Source organism: Acyrthosiphon pisum, chromosome A1 (assembly GCF_005508785.2).
Source record: "Acyrthosiphon pisum isolate AL4f chromosome A1, pea_aphid_22Mar2018_4r6ur, whole genome shotgun sequence".
In the NCBI taxonomy this organism is placed as follows: domain Eukaryota; kingdom Metazoa; phylum Arthropoda; class Insecta; order Hemiptera; family Aphididae; genus Acyrthosiphon; species Acyrthosiphon pisum.
In genome coordinates, this window is record NC_042494.1 from 130,130,435 (window position 1) to 130,141,516 (window position 11,082).

At 29.1% G+C, this 11,082-nt stretch overlaps 1 protein-coding gene across 4 annotated transcripts; it reads right to left on the reverse strand.

Moving 5' to 3' along the window:
- Positions 1 to 228: 228 nt before the first annotated feature.
- LOC100163252 (esterase FE4) lies at positions 229 to 9,860 on the reverse strand. 4 transcript variants are annotated; one of them, XR_001680028.2, is made up of 12 exons: positions 9,641 to 9,860; positions 8,779 to 8,929; positions 7,897 to 8,046; positions 7,675 to 7,828; positions 5,563 to 5,748; positions 4,781 to 4,968; positions 3,623 to 3,785; positions 2,347 to 2,507; positions 1,995 to 2,163; positions 1,418 to 1,550; positions 1,082 to 1,297; positions 229 to 1,001 (listed from the first exon to the last, which is right to left on the reverse strand). XR_001680028.2 is itself a non-coding variant. In XM_008187946.3 (11 exons), the coding sequence occupies exons 1-11, from the start codon at positions 9,664 to 9,666 to the stop codon at positions 1,138 to 1,140; spliced, it is 1,641 nt and encodes a 546-aa protein (XP_008186168.1). In that variant the 5' UTR covers positions 9,667 to 9,860; the 3' UTR covers positions 698 to 1,137. The 4 variants fall into 4 exon arrangements, 2 of the variants coding, with proteins under 2 accessions (XP_008186168.1, XP_001951456.2); XR_511028.3 differs by having other exon boundaries at positions 232 to 973; XM_008187946.3 differs by having other exon boundaries at positions 698 to 1,297.
- Between the last annotated feature and the right edge of the window lie 1,222 nt (positions 9,861 to 11,082).

The window sequence follows — 11,082 nt, forward strand, 5'->3', positions numbered from 1 at the left end:
CTTATATACCCCGGTTTGATGCATGCGGGTTAAGATTGTTTGATGATAATTTTGTTTCAAAATGTCATTGTATATTTATCGCAAGTAGTAAGAACAGTTCAAATTATAAAATTTGAATGTATTTACTCAACTTAACCTACCCATAAATATTAAGTCTCGGGCCCCGACATAATTAAAACTTAACGCACATAATAACGATATATAACGCACATAAAAAAATTTATAGAATTACGTTCAACTTTTTATTTATTAAAATCTAATAACAATAACAACTTATGGGTAACATTATATTTAGTTATCAAATCTCAAGTATGAATATTACAAAATATGTCATGAATATTAATTAGGTAACTACTAAAAAATTTGCAAACTTAAGATTTTGACGAATATTGTCAAAACTCTAACTTTTACAGTAATCAAATCAAAAATGAATACTATATGTTTTTGATATTTTTAATTGCGGTAATTAATTAACAACTCATGGGGAACTTTGTATTACATTTTTAATGTTTTCAACCGTGTAAACATTTTTTATTTTCGACATTTATAGCAAATTCTTGAATCCATGCGACCGTAGCCATATGCTGTTTGAGATTGTCTTAAATATAGCTTAAGTGGAAGGTGAAATAATCAAATGTATAATAGCATCTGAGGAAGTTATTGCTTGGACTGCTTAGCGTGCTTTTTTATTTTATTAGCTCTTTTGATTCCCAAGATTCGATTGTTACTTGGAATATACATCAAGATAATAGAATATCCAGAATTTGTTAGGTTATAGACTTGATTTTGGATTTTTCTGGCAATCTTATTTGGCGTGGAGAGGTTTTCAATTTGTTTTTGAATTGTTGCTAGGTAGCTCTCTGCAGTTATTATGTAGAATACATGATATACTTACCTACTGTATATGTGCACAACTGCAAATTATTTATTTATTTCGTATAATATTATGTTAGGTGCCGATACACACTGCAAACTAAAATTATAGTTTTCAAATAGTTTTTCTAAAAAATATTTAAAATATTATTCTAGTAAAAAAAGTATTTAAATACTTTACAAAACTATATGTGTAGGTATAATATACCTGCTATATATTATAATAATTAAGTATGATTGAAGACAATTATTATTTGTTATCGCCTAAACAACGGATTCCGATATCTCTTGCCAAAGACGTAATCTGTTGCTGTTTATCATCCCTTCAGCCATTCGTGTCCTGTCTCCGTCTATTGACAAATATTCTGGAGCACTTGCGCTCGCGTTAAGCCATTTGAAACTTAAATCCGACGAATTTGGATCACTAAAATCAAACCAAATCGAACGTTTTAATTCACTTTACGCAATTATACACATCCAGTCACATTGTGACAGAATCATAGTGTTAATAAACAATACGAATTCAAAAGGTCCATCAACATACCCCGATTTCGCGAAATTGGACCACATCTTACCCATCATCTTACACATTTCGAGTTCCGGAGAGTTGGGTTTTGGAACGACCCCAGATAGTTTACCATGGAACAAATAATTAATTTCATCCGCATGGCATGCACCTGTATGCGAAATATAAAAATGTTTAAATCGTTATTCAGTCAATATAATTATTATAAATATTATTATTATTATTATTATTAATATTATTGTTTTGTGTTTGATAGACTATATCAGATATACTGAAACAAGTTTTTACTAATTTAATGTAAATATAAGTATAAGTGGTACCTACTTAAGGGTTAAGACACTATAATATTTTAAAATTTGAATTTAAATATTTACCCGTGTGACTGTGTTGTTGTAAGTTTTTTAATAACAACCCAACTTTCATCACGATTAAGTTTTCCAAATCAGAATAAATACAAACATTTAACATTTTGATATAGGTAAAAAGAAATTTTCTAAAATAAATTAAAATTAAAAAAAAAGTGCACATAGATAGATTTATCGATTGGGATAACAATGAATAGACTTTTCGTCAAATGTAATAATATTATAATAACCTTTTATGGTATGCCGAAGAACGGGTCTCGTAGCAAAAACCATGTTTTTGACAGCGTTAAGTTCACCGTCGAATTTGAATTCGTATTTGTAAACCGGTGTGACGTCTTGTTTCAGGAAATTATCGAAGCCGCGATAGAAGTCTTTGACAAATAATACGTCACTGTGCAGCTGCGTATAGATATAAATATATAATTATTACGTGTTTATAGAAACGTAGTTTTATACAACAAATAACAAAATTAATTTAAATGTAAATTTCTTTAATTTTATTTTATGAATAAAATAGTAATTTAGTTATACATTTGTAATTTTCGATTAATTATTATATTATTACGAATACATTGTGCTTACGTGACATATGTGTTCCAATTTTGTCGTTTCAGATTCAATATTACATTTATTGAAATAAAAATTTTTTATTTTAGTTATGGCTTCAGTGCTGTACCGATTTTTACACAGTTTTGATATTTCATCTGTTATGCGATCATCAGAAAATTGACTTATTCTGTGCTCTATATGGGAAAACATTACAGTTGTATTAACATTATTAATTATTACTAAACATATTTTGTCTTTTTTAATTTCTGGTTAACATCTTACATCGACGAATAGGTATTAAATAAACTAGAAAAAGTAAAAACAGTCACTTTTTTTATTAACTCTCGATCAATATTATAAGACGTGTTGATGTGTATAATAGTACCTATACTTTTATCCATAAAAATATATTTTTAAATACTTTTTTTTTTATATTATTATTCTTGAAGAATAGCTCACCTTCGTATTAGTTATGTGATTATTATATGAAATATTTTTGTTTATTTTTGTAGGTACCTATATTTGATTGCATTGCATTATACAAGAATTATGTTAGGTATAACTACTCATAAATAATATTTTTATTTGTTTAAAAAATGTATATTGAGTATGTTCTCAGATGAAATATAATTAAATAATAGGTACTTATATTCAGTGGTTGATTTGGAAATAAAATAGATGGGGGACTCTGCTGTTGTTGGATAAATGAGCGTTCCATAGAAAATTAATCGTCACATTGCAGTGGACCACACCTCCCTCACCACCCATCAACCTATCACACCAAAACAATATCAAATTTATTCGAAAACGGAAAAATACATATAGAAAGAAAAACACTTATTATAGGGGGTCATTTTTCGATTTTCTCAATAGTTATTTAATGCCACGGGAAAAACCACCGACACATTACAAAAAACCGCTAAAAATGGGATTTTAATTTCTAACGCTTTGTTTATCAGTTATTACAATGGAAACAAATAAAAATAAAACTAACGATTTTAATTATATTGTTGTAATTTATAATATTTAACTTACAGGCTATAATAAAATATAATAACAATATAAAATATTGTGTACCTGTTAAGTAAATTTGGCATCAGGAAATCACGATTTACAAATTCATTAGCTTATGTTGGGTTCCCAGCGTTCCATTTAAAATAAATAGAAGGGGTACGCTAAAAAAAAATTTAAAAAGAAGGGGGAGTCCATCCCTCTGCACCTCCCCAAAAAAAAAAAAAAAATCAACCACTGCTTATATTATTATTATTATTATTATTATTAATATAATTTAATTAAAAATATATTTTACCAATTAATGCTATCATTCCTTCCATATTGTTAAGTCCAATAATTACTGGTACTGGAGATGCATCGTTGACTAATTGTTCAGGATGAGCCGGTAAAAATGGATTACTGACCGTGACACTTTCAATAGATGGTACGAACTTGTAATCCAGAAAACCTGTTTCATCCTTTAAAAATAAATAACAATTAATAATATTATCTATACCTAGCTAAATACGGTAATACTTATTAGTTATTTATTTTACCAACAGGGTCAGATCATTTGAAAAATACGCACACATATAATACCTAAATACGTGCAATAGTTTTCTTACTTAAAAATTACTTTCCGAACCGAATAGTTATATAGTATTGACTTTATAATTTTATTAATATCGTGATGATTTATCTATCTATGTGTTAAAAAGTTCCAGTTTTTTTCTGAGTTAATTTTGTAACCTGTTCAAGTGTCGGTTCTTTCAGTCTCGGTCCCAGTTCCCCATAATTATAATTTTCATCCTCGAAAGAGTTATAAAAAAATGTCATGGTAAACGTAAGCTTCCCAGACTGAAAGATGAAGCATGAGTTTGGGTAGTTCACCACGGGCACCATCGGTCGCTCGTTTTGAATATCTAACGTCTTCGCCAACTTTGATTCAGTCACGCTGATGAGGTAGTCATCACACATGCACATATTAATATATTATTAAAATATCTTCACATAGCTCAAAGACGGAAGTTATTCTAACTGTAAACAAAATCGGACATCTCGGAATAAATAACTGCAGAACTTTCGTCAATGTTTGAAAAATAGTTATTTTGTTAAAATAAGTAAACATAGTCACTGTGTCGAGTCGGGAGTCCATATTATATCGTACAACGCACATATTTTGACTAATTTACACAATACTGCCAACAATATTAGCATTAAGGTAATAAATGCTAATTATAGGCATACATATTAATTCATTTTTATTTGTGTATTATTATTATACAGATTAATTAATTACATTTGTATTGTTTGATTAACCTAAAGTCCTAAACATGTTAATGTTTTCCACTCGAACCACGTATAGGTACAGTTACAGTACAGTATTACGGTACCTACTAAATATTTTCCTTCGTGTTCATATATACCTATAGGTACCTGTGAAGAAACTCATTAAAACGCAATATGTACAAACCTTGAATTTAGTTCCCTTCACCAAATCAATGGCAGGTACGTTTTTTAAGTATTTTACTATTTCCTTGGGATCATTACTTAAACATCCTAAATTATTGGCCAACTTGAAGGCCGCAGCCCTGTGATTTTCATTTAACACCCATGGATTTAATGCACATCCACTTTGCATGATTGCTTTTTGAAATAAACCTAAAATAAAAACAAATTAAAAATGTTAACGCTTTTCATCGTGTTCTGTTATCTAACGTCAATTACAATATTCATATTGACCATGGACATACAATAGAATATACTAGAAATAATAAAAAATACGTAAAGTTAACATGACCATATAAATCTGCGGATTTATCAAAGATAATTCTGACGTTGTACCAAATATATTATAACTTAGCATTGGCATAATATAATAATAGCCTTCACAATGTTTGTCTATCTCGCACACAATATTATGTTGGCTTCAGTGTATTACACGTAAAATATAGCTATATCATTCCTGGTCTATTATATTCTATTATATGGATCGAGAATAAAATATTAATTTGTTCGGGTTATTTGTAGTAGTTGATATTCGATAAAATATCATAATTGTAAGCGTGATAATATTATCGTTACCCGCTCTTATTTTAAAACACATAGGTAGGTATTTTTGTACAATTATTATATTCACGAAACACTATCGCGTATTGCCGAGTGGCGTAATATTATGAATTATAAATGATGACAATTATTTTTAATATGTTTTATTTTGAATGTAGTTGCAATGTTGAAATATTTAAATGTAACCTGTTGATTGTGGTGATATTGTGTGACAATGAACAGACGCTGACCCAGCGCTTTCGCCGAAGATAGTGATATTGTCAGCGTCACCCCCAAACGCAGCTATATTTTCTTTTATCCATTTGATTGCAAATAGTTGATCTTTCAAGCCCATGTTACCAGGACACTCGTCAATATCCAAGTTTAGAAATCCTGAACACAAAATGTATGATGAATTTCGTTAGTTTATATTATTATATTGAAGTGCCGTAACAATATTGGCTGAGACAACACCTCGGGCGACTTAGAACTGGATGCACTATTTAACTTAAAATAATAAATACACGTATAATCCACTAAATTGAAATAATTGACTACTGTCAATTAATGTGTACATTTTATTTGAAATTATATACTGTATAGGTATATAGGTATAGGTAATAAAACATATTTATTTGGCTATATAAGGTACTCGAGGTAATGAAAATAATAATTTTACTCTAAATAATATATTAAATAATACATTTATAAAAATTATACTAAAATGTCTATATCAATGTATCTTTTGTTTATTTTACATTTATATAATAATTAAGACATTATAAAACTAAAATAATTTGTATGTCATTACATGATTTATTAAATGCTACATCTAAAATTCCGTAACCAAATAATTCTCTGAAAATGTTTGCTGTACTTATTTCAAAATTAAAAGTTTTTTTACGAGAACCTAGTCTATTTTAATTACTAGTAGTTTTATATTGAATATTGAAGGGGCTGGAGATCCAATGTACTCAGCATAATATAGGTATACAGATATAGGTACTTCGAAAGTTTGGATACTCATAAGTCGTAACTAACTAACTAATCGTTCAAAAATCGATTCTTAATATATATACAAATGCTATGAAGTATATCAGTGCCGTAGCCAGAAAAAAATGTTGGGGGGCACTTAATTTTTTTTCATTAGCCTTTGAAATGCTAGATATCTAATTATGACCCCTTTGTTCATAAAGTGTATCTACAACTCGTTTTATGATTGTATTATATTTATGTTGGCACTTATGGTATCTACACTGGCTACATTTTAATATAACAATGCATTAATATTATTGTAAGCCATAGGTTTATGTATTCATCAATATTATTATCATTATATCAAAATGTGTCGTAAACAAAAAATTCCATTTTTGGTTCAAATATTATTAAAATTTACTGACAAAAAAACAAGACTATATTAGGACTGTTGAAAGCTGGTAGTTTTTTTGTGCAATTAGATCAATAAGCGGAAAAAGATATTCTTCCAGAAATCCAATTTTAATTTCGAAAAAAACATAACAATTTCTTCGCTTTTTGTGTGTTTGGTTGGAAGCGATTTTTTTTTTTTTTAGTAATTCAAAAATAAAAGTGTATTTTGAAAAAAAAAAAAAATTACTCTGGTACTATAATACTAATTAAATAATACTACAGATCATAAATCCATTTCCTACATAATCTAGGAAAGAGATTAAGGAATTCAAATATATGTTTTCAAAATTAAAATAGCCAAAAGGGCTTTTAGTACTGGGTGAATTTGTCTTCCACTTTTTGGGAGTTTTGTAGCACATGCAAGTTGAACATTTTTTTATCACAAAATATACTGACGTGACTGCGCGTATGTACTTTACTGGGGTTCAAGAATCTTAGCCGTCGTTTATCTTAAATTACATAAAGCGTTCGGGGAACTCGCACACACTGATGATCAGTCACTACTCACATAGATATAGTACTAACGATGGATGTACAATATTTCCTAAATCCGACCCCATAAAAATGGTTAACTTCGACAGCCTCAACTTTTAAATTTTATCAAACATATCTATAATATAATATAAAACAAGCTAAAAAAAATTGCGCGGGGGGCACGTGCCCCAGTGCCACCCCCTGGCTACGGCACTGAAGTATATTTTGACTCGGAGTATAAAATAAAAAATGTATGTTATAAATTAAAAATTACTTCAGTTTATTATTTTTAAAAAAAGTATGATTTTTAAGGAGATGAACTCATTTTTCAGGTTAAAAGAAACCTCATGTATATATTATATATAAATGTGCCGAATAATAATAGTAGGTATTAATTGTAAATCTGTGAATAATCACCTAAGACGTTCAGACGATAATTCAGTGTAACGACAATCACGTTTTCGTCGAGCAAATAATCGGGGGAGTATTCATTTACTGATCCACAGCCATAATTGAAGGCGCCCCCGTGTATGAATATCATAACAGCAAGTTTTCCATTCGGTTCGTTCTGCTAATAACAGTGAGTTACGACGATATTGCATACACATTTAATATTTAACAATATTATACTGTACGAACTGTTTTTACGACTTGTGGCACCAATACGTTCAGGTACAGACAATCTTCGTTTCCGATGATGTGGTCCGTCATGAAAGCGTACTGCATGCATTTGTCTCCTTCCGAAATAGCTTCTAAAACGCCGGACCAACCCGGGTGTTTAACAGGAGCCTATATAACCAAAAAAAATTAAATACTGTCTGCATTCAATACTATCTATAATCTATGTATTGTAAAATTATAATTAAATTATAAGTATTTATAATATTTAATTTAAGAGAAATTAATTTATTATCAATTTTTATCGCAGAAATTCAATTTTATTTAAGAAATATCTTCTGACTGCATCTATACCCTACATAATATATAATATAAATATAGTCGAACGTGTTCTGACTGACTGACTGATCAACGTAGAGGAGTAGAGGAATAGATTCCTATTTTATCTCTCAATATTTTGTGGACAGGAGTTGGGTTCATAAAGCTAAACTCAAAATCTGCTCCACGATATACCTACTTTATCATTTAAAAAACAGCATGATGACTGATGAGTGATTCCCGAGTTCCGAAATCATTAGCATCAAAGATCTGATTTTCATATTTATATAGATATAGCCATATAATAGGTATTATACAGTTATAACTTATATTATGACATACGAGTATTATTAATATTATTATATATCGTAATAAGATAACGACTATTTATTTTGTAAAGGCTATTTGTCGTATAATATAATATTATATTGCATTAAAAAAATAAATATTTAAAAATTACGCTAACATATACGGTACATCCTAAGCTAGCGTTACGGTTTACCCAATAAACGAACCTGATATACGCATTGTATTCAAATAATATATAGTTACTGTACTCAAAAATGTATATACAAAATTATTTACCTTGAATCGTAAGTCGTTAACGGGGGGTTTAGCGTAGGGTATGCCGAGAAAACTGACATAAGGTTTGTTCGACAAAAGTGTTTTATTTTGAAGTCCTTGTAGAGCACCTTGTTCAAGGACAACGTCCATTTTCACAGGAAATTGTTGTGTTCTGAAAAAGAAATGATTTTTATATATTTTTTATCGGTTTAATGAACTTTTAATACTATATAGGTACGCCCAGCGGGCTTATTACTAAAATATATAAATATCATTAATTTGATCAATTTTGATTTTCTAAAATCTTGTGACGGATTGGCTCTTAAACGGCTTGACTATTTTGGTAATATTTACGTATAAACGAAAAATTTCAAAATGTCTTTAACTTGGATGTATTTTTTAAAAGCAATTGAGAAAAGCTAAGTTATTTCAACTATAAATTAAACTATAGTTAAGGTCATAAGTTGATTAGAAAATAAACTAACTAGTTAAAAAAAAATTTACATTTTAACTTAACTTTAACTTTTAAACTAGTTAGTTTATTTTCTAATCAACTTATTTAGTTAAGTTAAAAAGTTCAAAAAATTAATATTTTAACTTAACATTAACTTTTTAACTAGTTAGTTTATTTTCTATAACTCACGAGCTCCGCCAATACCGCCTGATACCTACATGAATAAGTGGCTATATCATATTTACACATTATACATAATTATTTAATATTGATTAGTAGTTATTTGTAAAATATAAAATAATAATAACAACAATTATAAAACAAAATCAATTCATTCTTGTAATTTTATGCACAAAATGTAGAAGAAACTAAAACATGTAAACACTATAGGTACACTTATACAGCGTGGGACTAAGACGTATTTATTACCTATGTTGAGAATTACAGCATATCATTTAATATTATAGTGTGGTCAACGTTGTGAAAAATTCAAGTAAAAGGTAATTCTACCTATACGGCTTTAATAACGGTTTGCTACACGTACTACCAATGTCGGCAGCATCTTTCGGACTGTGGATCAATAGATCCAGTGTCAGTCAAACGGGGTCCCCGGGTGAGTGGGGGAGGATATAATCATATATGACCTTATTTTTCAATGTTTAAGAGCTGATAACCATAAATTATATTTTTAGTAATCAAATAGTGTATATTAAAAAATCAGCCATATCCTCCCCCTCCTTGAAAAAATTATTTGATCGCCACCGATTAGATCTATATTTGCTTTATGAGCTTGAATTTATATTTGTTCAGAAAATTCCATGAAATACGAAAAAAAACTTCAATAATTTATTGCTGTAATGCTGTATAATATGAGTAATATAATAAAAAAAATAAAGTTTAAATCAGGGACTGGAATCTTGACGTTTTTTACGGTTCCAGTTCCGGTTCGGTCCTAGAAAAACTAAAATTTCGGTTTTAAAAAAAACTAAAATTTCGGTTTCGGCTTCTTTTCAGTTTAAAAAAAAACTATAATTTCGGTTTCGGTTCCTTATCGGTTCTTAAAAAATTAAAACTACGTTTCCTGTTTAGGTTTTATACTTATGTGAGAACAATTTGTTTCTGTTTGATTCTTTAAAAAATATAATAAAGTATTAGTATTTAGTTGTGTCAATTGGTGTTAATTATGGCAGGTTATATAATATATATTATAATACCAATTTTCCATCAGATATCTTACCAATTTCATAGGATTAAAGAGAAAACTTAAATAATTAAAAAAGTAAAAAAATTACTCAGCACCGTTGCATTGATTGCTATGTATCATTTACCGTTTACCACTTATTGTATCAGTATTCAGTGTTTTGATTTTAAAATAAACAACGATTTTTTTTTTTATTACTTACCATACATACTATATTTGTTTAAGCTAGATCTCTGTGGTTGTGGGTTCCAGTACATTATACTAGATAGTATGTTGGAAAGCATATTAAAATTTCACAGGATTTTAATCTGAATCGGTAGGTACTTATCTACTTGACATTGTAAAGGATATTACGCTTTACGTATTACTATGTAAAATGTTAAGTGAAAGTAGTATAAACGTCATTATCTACTAATAATATGTTTATCCGAACCACACTAAGTGGCTATCTTGATAGCTAAATCCTATTTAAAATGATTGACAATCTATTCAAAATTTAAACGGCCAATATAATTAATACACGAGGCAGCAATTTCTTCACTACCAGAACAACAACAACCATACCCAAGGGCGCCTGTGAGGTCCACACGCGCCGACCAAATCAAAGGAGCCGACATCGTATACAGGGATGTTAGAGACAGAGCAAGATCAGATGTACCTGGACCAGAGC

Coding starts and splice junctions, on each gene's coding strand:
- LOC100163252 (XM_008187946.3), bottom strand. CDS start 9,666: ATGATATGCTGTAATTCTCAACATAG. Junction 4,969..5,562: donor AATATCACCACAATCAACAG/GTTACATTTAAA, acceptor TTTTTATTTTAG/GTTTATTTCAAAAAGCAATC. Junction 1,551..1,994: donor TCTTCGGCATACCATAAAAG/GTTATTATAATA, acceptor TTTCGCATACAG/GTGCATGCCATGCGGATGAA.